This window comes from Trachypithecus francoisi, unplaced genomic scaffold, assembly GCF_009764315.1.
Source record: "Trachypithecus francoisi isolate TF-2019V2 unplaced genomic scaffold, Tfra_2.0 Lachesis_group9, whole genome shotgun sequence".
NCBI classification, from domain to species: domain Eukaryota; kingdom Metazoa; phylum Chordata; class Mammalia; order Primates; family Cercopithecidae; genus Trachypithecus; species Trachypithecus francoisi.
In genome coordinates, this window is record NW_022681474.1 from 20,981,910 (window position 1) to 21,002,013 (window position 20,104).

Genomic DNA, 20,104 nt, shown 5'->3' on the forward strand with positions numbered 1-20,104 from the left:
CTGAGATTTCAGCAGGGTTCCTTATTAATTGGTAAGAGTGGCTCACTGTGCCTGAATTACTGGACAAACTATGATTTATGGTAAATACCAGCTTTCCTTCTGAAAATCTGGAATTTGGGTATGTACCAGGCAGTGGGAATCTACATGATGAGCCCTGAATAGGAATCTTGGCAGTGAGTCTATCTGGTCACAACTCATCACTGGGGGGATTTCCTGTGGGAGTCCTGTGTGGCTCCACCGGAAAAGGACTCTGGAAGCTTGTGTTTGGTTTTCCCTTTGCTGATTGTGCTTCATATTCTTTCACTGCAACAAATCATAGCGGTAAGTACAATTATGTGCTGAATTCCCTAAGTCCTCTTAGAGAATCACAGAACCAAGGAGTGGTCTTGGGGATCCACCGTCACCAGGACTGACAATATAAAAACATAGTATGTCACACGAAAGTATCAATATTTAAGTCAGCTTTGCTAAAAGGGAGTTTTCACGAGAAAAAATAAAAGAGGAAATGTAAAAGTTGGTGTAGGGCCATAAAACATGCTAAAAGCTTGATTTTTATTGAAATGTTTCCAAATAGAGTGCATCAACAACATTAAAGATGACATTCTAATAGTTTAGTAATACAGGTTGGAGAAAACAAGTATAAATACACCTAGATTAAAAGTATTAGAAAAGCTAAAAAATGAAGTAGCTAAGGAATTAAACACAGATTATGGGAATGTCCTGTTAAGGAATCTAAAGGCATATATTTTTATCAATTTGGTATTTTAACTGCACACATTCACAACCCTACACATACTAACAACCCTACACCAAATGGAAGGTGATGGATGAAACTGAAATAACACATGATATTGCTGCATATGCCAAATACTTCCTTGCAGTGCAGGAGGACTGCCACCTTTACTCAATCAGTAGATTCTGTGCAACAGCATTTTTTCAATATTCTATTGTAATAACCATATATATATATATATTTTTTTTTTTAAAGTGCTTGTTATGGATGGAATGTTTGTGTCCCCAAAATTCACATGCAGAAACCCGAATTCAATGTGATGGTATTTGGAGATGTGTTGGGGGGATAATTAGTTATGAGAGTAGAATGCTCATAAATGGGATCAGTGCCTTTATAAGAGACCCAAGAGCTACCCACTTTCTTTCTGGCATGTGAGAATACAATGAGAAGTCAGCTATCTGCATTCCAGAAGAGGGCCCTCACCAGAACCCAAGCATACTGGCACCTGTCTTGGATTTCCAGCCTCCAGAACCATGAGAAACAATCTAAGACAGTACTGACATAAGTTACACGGCAACTACAAAAGATGGAAATCAGCAGGGCACAGTGGATCACACCTGTAATCCCAGCACTTTAGGAGGCCGAGGTAGGCGGACTACCTGAGGTCAGGAGTTCGAGACCAGCCTGGCCAACATGGTCAAACCCTGTCTCTACTAAAAATACAAAAATTAGCTCAGTGTGGTGGCAGGCACCTGTAATTCCAGCTACTCAGGAGGCTGAGGCAGGATAATCGCTTGAACACAGACGTGGAGGTTGCAGTGAGGGGGGATCATGCCACTGCACTCTAGCCTGGGCAACAAGAGCAAGACTCCCTCCTGGGTGGGGGGAAAAAAAGATGGAAATCAAGAAGGTTAAAAGATAAGACGAATCCAGTCTCATTTGGATTTCAAGAGATTCATGCTGCTGAATTACGTATTCAATTGTGAAAGAAAAAAAGAAAATTAATTTTCTGGCATTCTAACTATTTTGAGACTTTTATCAAAAAGGGAGGAGCATTAATTGAGAGAATACAGAAATTCGTTAAAATTACAAATTGATTTTTGGCCTAAAAACTTCTACTGATCCAAATGTAGACTTTAGAAAATGCTGGTTGAGATGTTTTAAAGGCTCCTGTATCAAGAGAAGTCTGGCATTCAGTTATCTCCTAAAGTAACTAATTTACCAGACAAAAATCTTCCTCCAGAAATTAAAATATATTTCACCAGTACATGAAATATCATTTTAAGTAAACTGAAGAAACCAAAACTTTATTTTAAATCTCATTTTAAGCAAACTGAAGAAACCAGTAATTCAGTGATGCATTACTTTTAAAATTGTTTACTGTATATAAACTTTAACTGATGCATTTATATTTTAAATAACTGTGATACTGAGGTTCTACGAACAAATCAGAGAAAGAAAACTCCTTTTTCTAAATCCCATGGAAATGAAAAGAGGGGAAAAAAGAATAAAAACCTGAGGAAAAAATTCCATTTGCAATAAAACTAACAAACAGCTACAATCCCGATGATGAGAAAAAATTGGCTGATAGTGAAATTTGAGCCAAACCTAGTTTCTCAGCAGGGTGTGGAGTCTCTGAAAAGGAGAGGCTCCTGGGGGCCTAATCAAACTTTTATTACTTAAGAGCAGGACCATAGGCTTGGTGGAAAAAAATCAGAATCTAGGAATGTCTTGTCAGTGTCCTGTTCAGAGGAGACAAGTCTGAAAGAAGAAATGGATTGTCAAAAATGGCATAACCAGACAATCTGTTATTTTCTCTAGCAAACCCGGATCAACTGCCTAAAAGCAACCCAACAAAGAGAAAAGAAATAGCAACCAACTTTGTTCCTCCTGACTTAACTAAGCTGAGATTAAACAAAAAAGAAAGCCTTCCCCGCCCCCCAGAAAAAAAGGTAACAGCTGAAGCCTTCACAGAGAGCCTCTGCTCTGCTCACCAGCACTAGAGATGAGCCAGCAGAGATCTGCAGTACTTCTGAGAAAACATATCTGACTAGTCCCATAGGCATGCTGTTTCCCCCATTCTGGATCATCACTGAGAAAACTGCAAATGAGGTTGTAACTGTTTCCACTCAATGCATGACAAGCAGAAAGAATTCATTCTGCATTCATTGGTGGCACACACATACACAAAAAGCCTTAGTAGGCAGAAGGTAGATTTTAAAAATGTAAACCAAACAAAAGGAAAAATATTTCAAGTACCTCTGTATTTTCACAGCAATTAAAGGAAAAACCTTAAAAAAGGGATAAAAGAACAAAGGCAAAGTAAACTAGCACCTGAGAAAATAAAGGACAATAAAACCTCTGAATAAAGATTTAGAAGCAGAGAGAGATAATACATCCTCATGACTAGATAGGATTTTGAATCCCCATTTTACAGATAAGAAAAGCAAAGCATAGACAAGATAAAACGTATCTCCTATACTATTGACAAGACAGACACTTAGAAACAGAGCCCGTGACCCAGACAGGCTTAAGAAGGAACGGGCTGGGCACGGTGGCTCATGCCTATAATCCCAGCACTTTGGGAGGCCAAGGAGGGTGGATCACCTGAGTTCAGGAGTTCAAAGAACAGCCTGGCTAACACAGTGAAACCCTGTCTCTACTAAAAAAATACAAAAAAATTTACCGGTTTGGTGGCAGGCACCACATAGTTCAAGCTACTAGGGAGGTTGAGGCAGGAGAATGGCGTGAACCTGGAAGGCGGAGCTTGCAGTGAGCTTGCGCCACTGCACTCCAGCCTGGGAGACAGAGCGACACTCCATCTCAAAAACAAAAACAAACAAAAAGAACGAATGCAGAAGAAAAAGATCAGTGAATGGAGTTCAAGAATGTGTTAACAAAAAAAAAAAGTTACAGTAACAGGCTTGAGACTGCGGTTCTTAGAAAGGCTTGCTTGAGAGGTTGGGTCTTGGCTAGCTAAGCAGCTAGAAACTGGAATGAGAAACAGTTCCCAATGGTGACATAAAACCTTCCCTATTGATCAATGAGAGTGGCTCACAATTCCTAAACTCTGTACAAGAAAGGTACAAACGCATGTTTATTTGGAGCACCTGCTTTCCTTTTGGGAGTCTGGGATTTGGTACATGCTAGGCAGAGGGTGCCCATGGGACCAGCCCAATAAAACCCATGGGCACCAAGTCTCTGATGAGCTTTTCTGCTAGGTGACTATTTCACATGTCACAATTAGGTGCTGGAAGAATTAAGCAAGTCCTATGGGACTTCACTGAGACAGCCTGTGTTTGGTTTCTTCCAAACTTCGCCCCATGCCTCTTTTCCCTTGCTGGTTTTGCTTTTGTATACTTTCATGTAATAAACCTTAGCCATTAGTGTGACTGTATGCTAGGTCCTGTGAGTCCTAGCCAATCACTGAACCTGAGGGCTGTCTTGGGAATCCCTGATGCAGGGAATATCTGTGCTAGAAACGCAGCACACAAAGTCCTGCTGTCTTTGTTAACAGAGAATACAGAAAATGTAAGAGAAAAATATTCAAAGAAATAATGGAAGACCTATAACTGAAAAGCTCATCAAAAGCTGAGAGGAAATAGGCTGAGCGTGGTGGCTCACACATGTAATCCCAGCACTTTGGGAGGCCGAGGTGGGTGGATCACCTGAGTTCAGGAGTTCAAAGACCAGCCTGGCCAACATGGTGAAACTCCGTCTCTACTAAAAATACAAAAATCAGCCGGGTATGGTTGCGGGCACCTGTAATCCCAGCTACTCGGGAGGCTGAGGCAGGAGAATCACTTGAACCCGGGATGCGGAGGTTGCAGTGAGCCGATGTGCCACCACTGCACTCCAGCCTGGGTGACAGAGTGAGACTCTGTTTTTTTTTTGTTTTTTTTTTAAAAAAAAAAAAAAGGAGAAGAAGAACTAAGAGGAAATAATCAAAATCAAGCATTACACTGGCCAAATGTCTGAAGTTCAATACGTGAGAATTCCACAGATCTCCAAGCAGAAGACAAGGTACTGTTAGAAAGAGGAAAAGTTTTTGGTGGGCCTTAGGTTTCTTCACAATAACATTTGATACCACAGGTTATAAAAACAATGTCTACAAAGTGCTAAGGGAAACAAACACTAGGTGGCCTGGAACAATCAGACTCAGCCAACTTGTATAAACATAAAGGCCACAGGCAGACATTCTCAAGCAAGAAAGTAACACAGTACATAAGAGGCACACTTCAGGAAAGGGCAGGGGGTGCGGGAGATCTGCTAAGTGACTATACTCACCAACAAAGATATTAATAAAGATAAAGAAATGAGAAATAAACTGTGACATAAGGACTGAAAGCAAGCACTGCATCCATGTGAATGATACTTGGGAAATAACAATGTTATAAACCCTGACAATGTTAAAAAAAAAAAAAAAAAAAAAAAACTGGCTTGGCATGGTGGCTCGTGCTTGTAATCCCAGCACTTTGGGAGGCCGACGAGGGTGGAACACTTGAGCTCAGTTCGAGACCAGCCTGGGCAACACAGAGACTCCATCTCAAAAACAAAACAAAACAAAATGAAAAACAGTAAATATAAACTAGCTGGTAGGAATTTTTGGGAAAATTTAACTCCAGGAACCTCCTCATTTCTTAAAATGGAAAGTCAAAAGAGACTTAATGGGCCGGGCACAGTGGCTCACGCCTGTAATCCCAGCACTTTGGGAGGTAGAGGCAGGCAGATCACAAGGTCAGGAGTTTGAGACCAGCCTGGCCAATATGGTGAAACCCCATCTCTACTAAAAATACAAAAATTAGTAGGGTGTGGTAGCACACGCCTGTAGTCCCAGCTACTCGGGAAGCTGAGGCAGGAGAAGTGCTTGAACCTGGGAGGCGGAGGTTGCAATGAACCAAGGTCATATCACTGTACTCTAGCCTGGGCGACAGACCGAGAGTCCATCTCAAAAAAATAAAAATAATTTTAAAAATATATACTTAATAAAAATCAGGAGTTAAAAAAAAAAACAAAAAGGAATTGACTTTTTATTTGTCTTGTCATCAAGGCTCGACTGCAATGCGTGATCTCGGCTCACTACAACCTCTGCCTCCTGGGTTTAAGCGAGTCTCCTTCCTCAGCCTCCCAAGTAGCTGGGATTATAAGCATGCGCCACCACATCCAGCTAATTTTTGCATTTTTAGTAGAGACAGGGTTTCACCATGTTTGTCAGGCTGGTCTCGAACTCCCGACCTCAGGTGAGCCACCCACCTCGGCCTCCCAAAGTGCTGGGATTATAGATGTGAGCCACCACGCCCAACTTCTTTTTAGGAGTGAAAGGTAGGTATGTGAATTTATAATCCTAAATGATTTTTTCAAGCTTCCCTGCAATAGCTCACCATTTGTATTTTATACATTCACTCATGTTCTGATGAGTTGCCTAGATCACTACAAACAGAATGAAAGGATGATTAAAGTCACGTAAAATTAAGTATTGAAAATAATTTAAAGTTAAATCATCCATGTATCTTAGAGACCTAAAATGGCCAGTATTGGCATGAATGAAAGCATCAAAATCTCTCATATACTGCTGAAACATAAACTGGTAAAACTTTGTAGAGGGTAATCTGGTAATATGTCTCCAACTAAAATAAGCACAGACCTTTGAACCGACTATTCTGTGTCATATCTGTGTTACATCTGTGTCATATCTGGTTATTGTGTTCATATCATAACATGATATATTTGTTCTACAGACATGCTTACGCAAGTCCACAAATATTCACTCCAACACTTCTGGTAATTATGAAAAACAGGAAAAAACTAAATGTCTATCAGTGGAGGACAGAAAATTTAAACTGAGCTAAATGATAAAATATAGTTTATGTAGCCATTAAAAAGAATGAAAGTGTTATATAATCATCAGATGATATCCTATATATTTTTAAGTGAACACAAAAGCAAAGTGCAGAACATTATAATCTTTTCTATTTTCTAAAAATGAGTACAAATGACAGTATATGTGCATTCACGTATGCAGATGTAAGCACAGAGACAGTCCAGAAAAAATCAAATTTGATGCTCAGAGAAACAAAATTGGGAGGTGGGACAGGAGATGTAATGGATGATTACTTTCATATTTATGTACAACTCTAGTTTTCACTTGCTTCTATAAAGAAAAACCTAACTGAACTATCTTTAGGAAAACTAAATAAAACTAAAGAATAAAGCAGAGGTGTTTAAGAAATGTTTAAGAATAAGAAACGGCCAAAGTTGGCCCAGTGAGGTAGCTCATGCCTGTAATCCCGGCACTTTGGGAGGCTTAGGTGGGTGGATCACTTGAGGTCATGAGTTCAAGACCAGCCTGCCTGACAAGGGGAAAGCCCCTCTCTACTAAAAATACAAAAAATTAGCTGGGTGTGGTGGCGGGCACCTGTAATCTCAACTACTCGGGAGCATGAGGCAAGAGAATCACTTGAACCCGGGAGGCAGAGGTTGCTGTGAGCCAAGATCGTGCCACTGCACTTCAGCCTGGGCGACAGAGTGAGCCTCCGTGTCAAAACAAAAAAACGAAAAAGAAAGAACTAAGAGGAAATAATCAAAACCAAGCATTACACTGGCCAAATATCTAAAGTTCAGTAAGTAAGAATTCCACAGATCTCCAAGCAGAAGACAAGGTACTGTTAGATAGAGGAAAAGTTTCTGGTGGGCCTTAGATTTCTTCACAATAACATTTGATACCACAGGTTATCAAAACAATGTCTACAAAGTGCTAAGGGAAATACTAGGTGGCCTGGAACAACCAGACTCAGCCAACTTGTTGCATAAACATAAAGGCAACAGGCAGACATTCTCAACCAAGAAAGTAACGCAGTACATAAGAGGCACACTTTGGGAAAGGGCAGGGGGTGTGGGAGATCTGCTAAGTGACTGTACTCACCAACAAAGACATTAATAAAGAAATGAGAAATAAACTGTGACATAAGGACTGAAAGCAAGCACTGCATCCATGTGAATGATACTTGGGAAATAACAATGTTATAAAGCTTGACAATGTTAAAACAAACAACAAAAAAAAAACTGGCCAGGCATGATGGGTGGCACTTGTAATCCTAGCGCTTTGGGAGGCTGAGGAGGGTGGATCACTTGAGCTCAGGAGTTCCAGACCAGCCTGGACAACACAGCGAGACCTTGTCTCAAAAAAAAAACCAGGCCGGGCGCGGTGGCTCAAGCCTGTAATCCCAGCACTTTGGGAGGCCAAGACGGGTGGATCACGAGGTCAGCAGATCGAGACCATCCTGGCTAACATGGTGAAACCCCGTCTCTACTAAAAAATACAAAAAACTAGCCGGGCGAGATGGCGGGCGCCTGTAGTCCCAGCTACTTGGGAGGCTGAGGCAGGAGAATGGCGTGAACCCGGGAGGCGGAGCTTGCAGTGAGCTGAGATCCGCCACTGCACTCCAGCCTGGGCGGCAGAGCGAGACTCCGCCTCAAAAAAAAAAAAAAAAAAAAAAAACCAAAAAAACCAGAGAAACAACAGTAAATACAAATTAGCTGGTAGGAATTTTAGGGAAAATTTAACTCCAGGAACCTCCTCATTTGTCATAATGTAAAGTTAAAGAGACTTAATAGGCTGCGCACAGTGGCTCGTGCCTGTAATCCCAGCTCTTTGGGAGGGTGAGGCAGGCAGATCGCGAAGTCAGAAGTTCGAAACCAGCCTGGCCAATATGGCGAAACACAGTCTCTACTAAAAATACAAAAATTAAGCCAGGTGTGGTGGCACGTGCCTGTAGCCACAGATACTCAGGAGGCTGAAGCAGGAGAATTGCCTGAACCTGGGAGGCTGAGGTTTCAGTGAACCAAGGTCACATCACTGCACTCTAGCCTGGGCAACAAACTGAGACTACATCTCAAAAAAATAAAAACAAAAAAAATTTTTTAAAAGATACTTGCTGGGCATGATGGCTGAAGCCTGTAATCCCAGCACGTTGGGAGGCGGAGGCGGGCAGATCACCTGAGGTCGGGAGTTCAAGACCAGCCTGACCAACATGGAGAAACCCCATCTCTACTAAAAATATAAAATTAGCTTGGCATGGTGGCACATGCCTGTAATCCAGCTACTAAGGAGGCTGAGGCAGGAGACTTGAACCCGGGAGGTGAAGGTTGTGGTGAGCTGAGATCGTGCCATTGCACTCCAGCCTGGGCAACAACAGTGAAACTCCGACTCAAAAAAATAAATAAATAAATAAATAATAAATAATAAAAAGATACTTAATAAAAATCAGGAGTTAAAAAAACAAAAAGGAATTGACTTATTCATTTTAGGAATGAAAGGTAGGTATGTGAATTTATAATCCTAAATGATTTTTTCAGGCTTCCCTGCAACAGCTCACCATTTGTATTTATACATTCACTCATGTTCTGATGAGTAGCCTAGATCACTACAAAGAACAGAATGAAAGGATGATTAAGGCCACATAAAAGTAAGTATTGAAAATAATTAAAGTTAAATCATCCAAATATTTTAAAGACCTAAAATAGCCTGTATTGTCAAGAATGCAAGCATTGGCCAGGCGCGGTGGCTCAAGCCTGTAATCCCAGCACTTTGGGAGGCCGAGATGGGCAGATCACGAGGTCAGCAGATCGAGACCATCCTGCTAACCCGGTGAAACCCCATCTCTACTAAAAAAATACAAAAAACTAGCCAGGCGAGGTGGTGGGCGCCTGTAGTCCTAGCTCCTCAGGAGGCTGAGGCAGGAGAATGGCATAAACCCGGGAGGCAGAGCCTGCAGTGAGCTGAGATCCGGCCACTGCACTCCAGCCTGGGCGACAGAGCGAGACTCCGTCTCAAAAAAAAAAGAATGCAAGCATCAAAATCTCTCATACACTGCTGAAACATTAACTGGTAAAACTTTGTAGAGAGTAATCTGCTAATATGTCTCCAACTAAAATAAGCACAGACCTTTGAACTGGTTATTCTGTGTCATATACACTTTGTTATGCAGACATGCTTATGCAAGTCCACAAATACCCACTCCAACACTTATTATTATTATTACCAGGTAATAATGAAAAACAGGAAAAAACTAAATGTCTATCAATGGAGGATAGAAAAATTAAAACTGAGCTAAATGATAAAATACACTGTTTATGCAGCCATTAAAAAGAATGAAATAGTGTTATATAATCATAGAACAATATCCATTATATATTTTTAAGTAAACACAAAAGCAAATTGCAGAACATTATAATCTTCTCTATTTTCTAAAAATGAGTACAAATGACTGTACATGTGCATTCAAGTATGCAGATAAAAGCATAGAGATGGTCTAGAAAAAATCAAATTTGATGCTCAGAGAAACAAAAGTGGGAGGTGGGACAGGAGATGTAACAGGTGATTACTTTCATATTATGCACAACTCTAATTTTTACTTGCTTCTATAAAGAAAAACCTAATTGAACTCTAAGAAACTAAACAAAACTAAATAATAAAGAAGAGGTATTTAACAGAGTAAGAAATGTCCAAAGTTTGAACCTAAATAAGTACAATTTTGCATCCTCATAAGGAGTGTAGTAACCTCCAAAGATTTGTGATTATGGTCTATTATACTAGCAACTAACTGGTCCAAAACTAAGAGATGACAGAAATAAGAAGAGCAGTTTCCTGGTAGAGTAGCTGAGTACAAGAGATGTTTCTGGGATAATGGAAATGCTCCATCTTGACTGGGGTGTGTCTTGGCTGCACAGTTGTATATAGTTGTCAAAACTCAACACACTATACATTTTAAGATCTCTTCGTTTCACTATATGTAAATTTCACCTTTAAAAAACTGAAAAGATGAAAAACTTTAAAATTAAACTAAATAGAATGAGAAGCCTATACAAATCAACTTTAATTGCAAAAATACATTCTTACAGTAAAAAATAAAACAAAAATATTACACATAAAAATTTTCTTTTATTTCTCCCCTCTCTCCCAATCTAGCTTCCTCAGAGTCAACCACTATTAAAAGCTGGGTATGTTACAGGTGCCAGACTTTTACATGTATATAAATATACATAAATGCATAGTTGTGTACTTTTTTTGATTGCAAAAAAAGTAATTATCCCAAGTATGGCAATTTGCTTCTGATATTTAACAACTGATCATAAACATCTTCTCTGATTGGTATGTATAATTCTCCCATATTAAAGGCCATATACTACCCCATTGCATGGACAAATCATAGTTTATTAAACCACTGCTCTATTGCTGCCCACTCAAAGTTTTAACAAAAGCGTTTCTATATTTATCATAACTCTTAGGAGTTTGAAAAGATTTTAGACCATAATTAGGAATTTTAAAACGTTCCATAGGAATACAACTCTATTATAATCATTATACTATGAAAATTTATTTTTCCTTCTTTTTTTTTTTTTTTTTTTTTTTTGTGAGACAAGGTCCCGCTCTGTCTCCCAGGCTGGATTGCAGTGGCACAATCATGACTCACTGTAGCCTCCACCTCCCAGTCTCCAACAATCCTTCCACCTCAGCCTCCTGAATAGCTATGACTACAGGTGCACACCACCTGTAGCTAATTTTTGTAATTTCTTTCAGTAGAGGTGGAGTTTTGCCATGTTGCCCAGACTGGTCTCCAACCCTTGGGGTCAAGGGATCCGCCTACCTCAGCCTCCCAAAGTGCTGGGATAACAGGCGTAGGTAAGCCACTGGATCCAGCCTGAAAACCTATTTTCCAATTTTCAAATATATGCTTTCCAAATACATAAAAGAGCAGAACATAAATGGCACATAGTAGTTTAACATAATTGTCGAATTATGAATAAAATTTTATAGGCTGGGCAAGATGGCTCACATTGGTTATCCTAATACTTTGGGAGGCTGAGGTGGGAGGATTGTTTAAGGCTAGGAGTTCAATAGCAGTCACATAGTGAGACTGTTTCTACAAAATAAAAAATAAATGAGCCAGGTGCAGTGGTGCACACCTGTAGTCCCAGTTACTCAGAAGCTGAGGTGGTGTAATTGCCTGAGCCCACAAGTTTGAGCCTGCAATCATTGTGCCCCTGCATTGCAGCCTGGGTAACAGAGCAAGACACTGTCTCAACAAATAAAATTCTACAAACATATCAGCTATGAAAGTAGAAAATAGGTTACTCTATATTTTTGCTGCAGCTCAAAAAAAAAGTTTTAATTTAGCACTGAAAATTCATATGAAATACAAGTAAACAAATGAAATAAAACTTCACAGAAAGAGGAGGGGAAAAACATCACTGCACTGAATGGACCTAAAATACATTATTCTCAAGGTCCTTGGGCCCATTCCTAGTCTTTTTTTGTATTATTTTCCATGACAGGGTCTAAAGTCTGCATTTCTAAATTTGTGAATTCCTGTTATCTATAGAAAGTTGCTAACAATGGGGAAACTTAGTATTATCACCAAACAGTTAAAAAGCTCCCTGTGACAAACTTTTATTGAGAAGAATATAATTTGGAAATGAAGTTCTTACAAACCTGGGTCCAATAACAGGAATAAGTAAGACATCCTGAAGGTCTGGATGTTGAAGAATAGGAACACTTAATCCGTTAAACTGCTGTTAAAAATAAACATGATTATAAAGCAATTCATACATCCGAAACATTTCAACTTATGGAACTTTTCAGTATCATCATCTACCACAGCATGAAGCCCTAGTAGCTCTGGGGTACTTTCACTTTATTCCACGGGATACCGTAAAAATCCAAAGGACTCAAAACAACAGTGTTTTCTCTATTTTAATTCTGAAGTATCCTGACTTCTTTATAAGACTCAATTTTGCTTACTATTTGGCATCAGAAACACAAACTGTGGTTACCTTAAATGATTTACTTTAAAAACTTTTATTTAATATAGAATTACATGTAGTATTCCTTTAAGAAAAATTTCTGAATAGGATGTTAAAGACTGAGATTACTATTAATAAATACTACCTAATATACACAATTAACACTGGCATCCAAGTCAGTTTTGGTGAGGAAAAGAAATGTTTATGGTAGAAGTTCGGGATTTGCAGTATTCTCTATTATAAGGGAACCGGAAGACTGTCACACACTGAAAGCAGGTACAGGTGCGGGAGCCGGCTCACAACAGCTCAGGAGAGTCACTGCATGTATCTCTTTCCAATTCCATGGTCATGCGTGTAGCTACCAAGGAACCAGGTGAGCATTTATACCACAGAAATCAACAAACATTACTTTAGGACACATGAACTTTTCAACATGAAAGGAGAAAGAAAATCCACAGCCTAAAGCCTCCTCCAAGTACTCTTTCTTGCTAGAATCAGGTACTGCTTTACTATCAGTTTCCTGTCTACTGCCTTTGACCCAAGTTTCCCTGTACAACGTTAACCTTCAAGGAAAGGGGCCCAAAGCCCAGAGTGACTGATCCTAGCCCATGGGATCTTGTATATCCAGACTAGAATACTATAATATCCAGGTTCTGGAAATCATTTGTTACGGAAAAAAATAATAAGGCTGGGTGCAGTGGCTCACACCTGTAATCCCAGCACTTTGGGAGGCCGAGGTGGGCAGATCACGGGTCAGGAGTTCGAGACCAGCCTGGCCAATATGGTGAAACCTCATCTCTACTAAAAATACAAAAATGTGGTGGGCGTCTGTAGTCCCAGCTACTTGGAAGGCTGAGGCAGGAGAATCGCTTGAACACAGGAAGGAGAGGTTGCAGTGAGCCAAGATCGCACCACTGCACTACAGCCTGGGCAACAGAGTGAGACTCCTTCTCAGAAAAAAAAAAAAAGTCTGGATCTGAGTTATGGATACTTCCAGCAGGCCTCAGAACAGTTTCCTTTTTGTTAGCTGAAAACATATGCGTGACTATGGAAAAGTAATGATTTTAGTTGCTTAGGGCAACTACTTATGTTTTATGCCTGTGATTACTCTCAATAAGATTATCACTATCAATAAAAATCAGATTAATTTTTTTAAAGTCTTATTTAATTATTATACTAAGGTTTGATGTCATACACTGAGATGCCATAGCTGCTGCTTCTTCTGACATGGTCGTCTATTTACAACTTGGTAGTTACAGAATTGTTCTTAAGGAGAGTATGACAAAATCCATAAATGTAATAGAGAGGTTTTTTAAAAGGGGATAAGTGACTCAGTGATAATTTTCTGAAGTTTCCCAAATAACTAAACACAGCTTGTGATTTACAAATGGAAACCCTTTAATGATGGTTGCCTCTTGCGTTTAGTTCAGATACAAATCAGGCAGAAATGAGTCTGCTGACACCCACCAGTTACATGTTACAAGTCACCGAATAACTACAATATGCAATTTATGTGGTACCTCTCAGCATCTATTTTTCCACATCCTACATTTCTTCTGAGGTAAATTTCAGCGTACAGTGTAAGAAACACATAAGGCAAAGCTTTCAAAAGCAAAAAAGTATATACAAGGTAACTCAAAAAAATATAAACAAGATAACTCAAATACTTTTCTGCTTAGAAGTCATAAATGCCATTTTTTTTTTTTTTTTTTTTTTTTTTTTTTGAGACAGAGTCTTGCTCTGTCGCCCAGGCTGGAGTGCAGTGGCCGGATCTCAGCTCACTGCAAGCTCCGCCTCCCGGGTTTACGCCATTCTCCTGCCTCAGCCTCCGGAGTAGCTGGGACTACAGGCGCCCGCCGACTCGCCCGGCTAGTTTTTTTGTATTTTTTTTAGTAGAGACGGGGTTTCACCGTGTTAGCCAGGATAATCTGTCTCGATCTACTGACCTCGTGATCTGCTCGTCTCGGCCTCCCAAAGTGCTGGGATTACAGGCTTGAGCCACCACGCCCGGCCATAAACGCCATTTTATAATACTGTTTTCATCTGTAAGAGGAATATTTTGCCAAAACTATTTTATTGGTTGGATGAAAAGAAGTCTCATGCTGTTTTACATTGAAAATAGATTCAGATTAATTATCTTGTTGTAATTTCCTGGTTTTATGAAACATAAGGCGCTCAGCATTTTTTTTTTTTTTTTGAGACAGAGTCTCATTCCATTACCCAGGGTGGAGTGCAGTCATGCAATGTTGGCTCACTGCCACCTCCACCTCCTGGGTTCAAGGGATTCTCATGCCTCAGCCTCCTGAGTAGCTGGGATCATAAGCATGCGCCATCATGCCAGACTAATTTTTTTGTATTTTTAGTAGAGACAGGATTTCGCCATGCTGGCCAAGCTGGTCCCAAAGTCCTGGCCTCATGTGATCCACCCACTTCAGCCTCCCAAAGTGCTAGGATTACAGGCGTGAGCCACCATGCCTGGCCCAACATCTATTTTTAATGTCAATTAACAATATAATCTCACAGGTACTTAGTATGTACCTCCTTATCTCTGGGCTTATCTCAGCTATACCATCTGTCTTCCTGGTCATTATATGCTGCTTATTACAAAGCCACAGGTTTTTAAGGTTAGACTGGACTTCTTCACATATATTTTAATGATGAAGCTACTAAGGCCCAGTTTAATGCAGCCCAGAGGGGTGTAAGAGCTATTTAGTCACCAAAAATGAATAAATTTAGAATCAGAAGTACTAGGTTCAAGTTCTAGCATTACCACCTAGGAAAATTTTGAAGAATTTACCATTCATGATCCTCAATCTCCTTATCTATAAAACTGGAAGTGTATTAAATCATTCATAAGATTTTAATGGAGAACATGGCAGACTGCAAAAATGCAATTATGTACAAATGACAGAAAATGTCCACAAACCTTCTGAAGTTCATCAAGTAACAGATTTTTCACATGTTGTACTGAGGCTAAATGTGTATTCACTCTGACAGTTGTGAATGACGGAGGATGTGACAGGTGCTTTAACAAAGTTTCAAACTTCCTTTCTGCTTCCTGTTTACCTAAAGCCGTCACAATCTAAAAAGAAGAAATTAATGTTTACATTTCCTGAGAATTAAAAATAGTCAGCAGAACACGCCTATATATTAGTTCCATCTAATGAAACATTGCTTAGCAATTGTTCAGCTCCATTCTATTTTGCTGCATTGTTTATACGTTAATAGCACTAAGGAAATAGTAATACTTCACGGGGTTCTTGGGCTTAAACGTGGTAATAAACATCTAAGAAAATGCCTGGAATAAAGGGCTTAGAAAAACATTGCCTAAACTTCAAAGCATTATGCACATTTTCCAAATATTAATATCTGCTACATTTACTCACATCAATTCAAAAATGCAGTCTATTTATAATGCATTACCATTACAGTATCTCTGTAGAGCTAACATTTTATCCAAGTTAGCTAGATGTTAGCTAATCAGCTAACATCAACTCCAACAGCAAACTGGATGGTATCCTTTTAAAACACCAATATTTATTTATTTATTTATGTATTTATTTTTATTTATTTATTTTTTTTTTTTTTGAGACGGAGTCTCGCTCTGCCGCCCAGGCTGGAGTGCAGTGGCCGGATCTCAGCTCATTGCAAGCTCCGCCTCCCGGGTTCACGCCATTCTCCTGCCTCAGCCTCCTGGGTAGCTGGGACTACAGGTGCCCGCCACCTTGCCCGGCTAGTTTTTTGTATTTTTAGTAGAGACGGGGTTTCACCATGTTAGCCAGGAGGGTCTCGATCTCCTGACCTCGTGATCCGCCCGTCTCTGCCTCCCAAAGTGCTGGGATTACAGGCTTGAGCCACCGCGCCCGGCCAAAACACCAATATTTAAAGAGTAAGTAACATTGATATAGTCACTGTCATACAAAGATTCCCCTAGGACATCAGCTTTTTAATACGGTATTATTAAATGTAACAAATATATATTGTCCAAAAAAGATGAGTAGCAAAGACACTTGTCAGATATGACAGTATAAAGACTCAAACAACAATATTCCCTTGTAATTAACCGAACCTTTTCAAATAACATATTTTTTTTTTTCCTATTTGACTAAACCCTGCTTTAGAGAATCTTCACAAACCACTTGTCAGCCTAGTCATCCACTAGCCTTAAAAGTATTCATACTTTCTCAAGGTTTAGTCTTATCAAAGCTGAACTTTCAGCCTGGGCAACATGGTGCAACCCCATCTCTACAAACAATACAAACATTATTAGCCAGAGTGGTGGCCCCTGTCTGAGGTCCCAGCTACTCGGGAGACTGAGGTGACAGGATCACTTGAGTCCCAGAGGTCGAAGCAGCAGTGAGCTGTAATCACGTCACTGCACTCCAGCCTGGGCAACAGAGCGAGACCCTGTCTCAAAAAAAAAGAAAAAAAAAAGGCATAAAACTTAATATTCCTTTTCCTTCAATACTTTTCACAAAGGCATAGCTTTCCATTTTGTAAAACCATACCATTGATGAGGCTCTGAGGCAGAAGGAATGTCAAAAGAAAGATGTTTGGATATTATTTATAAAACAATGTTCTCCATTGTAAAATCTGCTGAAAAAAATTGTGGAATGCCCCTACTTCTCTTAATATGTGCCTTATATTTTAAGTCCCTTGAAATCAACAGAATGTATTTTATCTTTCCATACAGTCTAGTCTCTCAACATAATCTTTGGAAATGAAACATAGAAATCAAATCTAAAAGGCATGGCTTCAATAACATATTCAAAAATGGGCAACATTTAAGTGGTGTTAACCTGACTAAAAAAAACTAAGGATTTCAAAAAAAATGTGCTTAGAGGCAACGTGGTAAAGTGGAAGAGAGGCCAGGCTTTGCAATCAGAGACAATCAACATTTACTGAGGACTTCCGTGGCAGGCACCCCCAATAGCAAACAAAATTAACATTTTTTGAAGACTTACATGCCAAAACAATGCTAGTTGTTTTCATTTACGTTTAATATCCTAAAACAACCTGGTAAAATATTTTTAATTTGACTAAAAAATTAAAGATTTAGAAAAAACAAAGTTGCTCAGAGGCAGCATGGTAAAGTGGAATAGACAACAGGCTTTGCAATCAAAGACAATCAACATTTAGTGAGGACTTTAGCAAACAAAATTAACATTTTTTGACGACTTACATGCCAAAACAATGCTACTTGTATTTACTTACGTTTAAGATCCTAAAACAACCTGGTAAGATATTTTTAACCATTCTCAATTTTTCACAGAAGAGAAAAATCGAGGTTGAGCCACGTAAAGTAATTTACAAGGCACTAGAATGCAAATCAAGTGCTTGAGATTCATAAAGCTGTACCGTTGTTCATTACACCTGAACTCTTTCCCTCCAGATTTCAATGGTTACTTGATAGCCTTGTCAACTTGGGTCAGTTAACAATTCCTTTAACAGTCAGTTTTCTTATCTATTAAAATAGGAACAAACCTCTAGGATTGTGAGGAGTAAAGATGCAAATAACCTCACACAACTGTTGACATTTAAGAGGCACTCAAAATATTACAGAATCCTTTTCACTTGAGTGCCAAAGCGAGCGCTCTTTTAAAATTCGACTTGAGTTCTTGAAGACACGGACTTTTTCTTGTTCATCCTTGTAACCCTTTGTGTCATGCTTGACAGGCACATGCGTTTTTTCCCTTCTTTTACACTCCTAAATGTTAAAACATACACCTTATTCACTTTGAATCTCAGTAAGCTTTAATACCTGTAGAAACATATTGGTATTTTTACACTTGACAAGTAGTAAGAAACGATGGCTGTCAAGATTTCCCTTTACACTTTTTTCTATTTCTCTAGAGTGTGTGAATATTTGAGTTTTTGCAAAATATCATCTAACATCTTTACCTGACCTACCTCCTTATTCATAAAGCCTTCCTTAAGATAGTTTTCAACCTCGGGTCTCAAAGATATCTTAGGGAAAATAGACATTTTTCCTGTTGTTTTCTCCACCAAAAGAAATGCTGGAAAACGGTGTTTTCTTTCCGAATTAATAGTGACGAGTGTCTTGACACCAGATGCTCCGGAAAATCTTGCCGATCACGCTGAGTTAATTTCGGAAATGCAGAGGTACACGCTCTCTCAAGCCTAGCCGATTAGAAGGGGCTGCCTGGCTTCAACCGCACCTCATCGAAGCAATGTTTTCTCGTGGAGATGCTCACGGAAATCACTGAGCCAATGCCGCTCACGTTGCAAAGAACCAAAAAAAGAAAAAAATGCTTAATAACTGAATCTGTGGTGAAACGGAAGCAGATCAGTAGGCCAGGCTGACAGCAGCTCGCTCGCATTATCTTTTCTATCAATTTCCAAATACGCGCCCCTATTTCTCGGCGGAAAGTCGCTTCCGGCTTACGTCACGTCCGGCGCCTGCGGTCCACCCCTCCCTTTCCGGTACCCCAATCCGCAGGCCCAAGTTTCCCCAACGCTACGCTACGCCACGCCACGCCACGCCACGCCACGCCGCGCCCCGCCCCGCCCCGCCCCGCCCCGCCCCCGGAGGGTCCTAACTCTGCGTGAGGCTCTTTCACCTGCCTCGGGTTACGTAGGCATTGGCCGCTGGCGGAATGGACAAGGATATTTAGTTCCTGGTACCGGAGGGCTGGGTGCCAGGGGCAATGGGGAACTGTCAAATGGTGTGGGTTGACTGGAAGATGTTGCTGCCTGAAAAAAGGCAGGGCCCAGTTGCTGTCCTCCCGGATGTCCTCCAATTAAAGGATGAGGCCAGAATTTGGGCGCATCACCACCGTTTGATTTCATGAAATGATTTTACCTTTCTCAGGCATACAGATCTGACTTCAGTTGTGAAGTTTATAGAGTTCATATTTTTGAAAGTTGGGTTAATGGTGTGTTAATAGCCAATGCTCAGGTAAACCTTAAAATCCACAGATAGTGTTTACAGTTAGTTATAAGGCTAACTGCTACTTGTATCATAGTTGACATATTCTTTAGAGCTTGAGAGACCTTTGCCATGATTTTTTTTTCTTTTTTTTTGGTCATAAGCAGACAGGGATATAGATTCAGAGAAGGAGGATACCTACCAAACTCACTGAATCATTTTATAATTGTACAGGAAAGTCAAAAGAATTCTCCTATCACCTTGACACATGTTTTTTGCAGCACACCATGCTAATTTACACGTAACAATAGGAAAGTTTTTTTTTTTATTGTTTCTCTTTAATTTTCACACCGAATTATACACACAGACACACACACAGAACAGGTACTTTCTATGACACACCAACTCTTTACCAGAAAGAGTAGAAAATAATGTGTGACCATTATACCATGCAACAACCTGCAACGTGTTTATCATTTTCTCTTTTTTTTTTTTTGGAGACAGAGTCTCTGTCGCCCAGGCTGGAGTGGAATGGTGGGATCTTGACTCACTGCAACCTCCACCTCTTGGTTCAAGAGATTCTCCTGCCTCGGCCTCCAGAGTAGCTAAAATTACAGGCATGTGCCACCAGGCCCAGCTAATTTTTGTATTTTTAGTAAAGACAGGGTTTCACCATGCTG

General features: G+C 39.9%; 1 protein-coding gene across 4 annotated transcripts in view; it reads right to left on the reverse strand.

Annotated features, from left to right (window-relative positions):
• NSUN6 (NOP2/Sun RNA methyltransferase 6) overlaps positions 1-19,037 on the reverse strand; it is an 81,649-nt gene extending 62,612 nt beyond the window's left edge. For 2 of the 4 annotated variants that reach the window (XR_004436707.1, XM_033209436.1), the window contains exons 1-3: positions 18,446-19,037; positions 15,462-15,617; positions 12,225-12,304 (exon numbers count right to left, since the gene is read on the reverse strand). Coding sequence is in view for 3 of the 4 variants with exons in the window: in XM_033209436.1 (XP_033065327.1) it covers positions 12,225-12,304; positions 15,462-15,617; positions 18,446-18,520 (311 nt within the window). In the remaining variant the exon portion in view is untranslated. Of the gene's footprint in view, positions 1-12,224; positions 12,305-15,461; positions 15,618-18,109; positions 18,243-18,445 lie in introns of all 4 variants that reach the window. The other 2 variants (XM_033209437.1, XM_033209438.1) reach the window with 2 other exon arrangements.
• Positions 19,038-20,104: the final 1,067 nt, after the last annotated feature.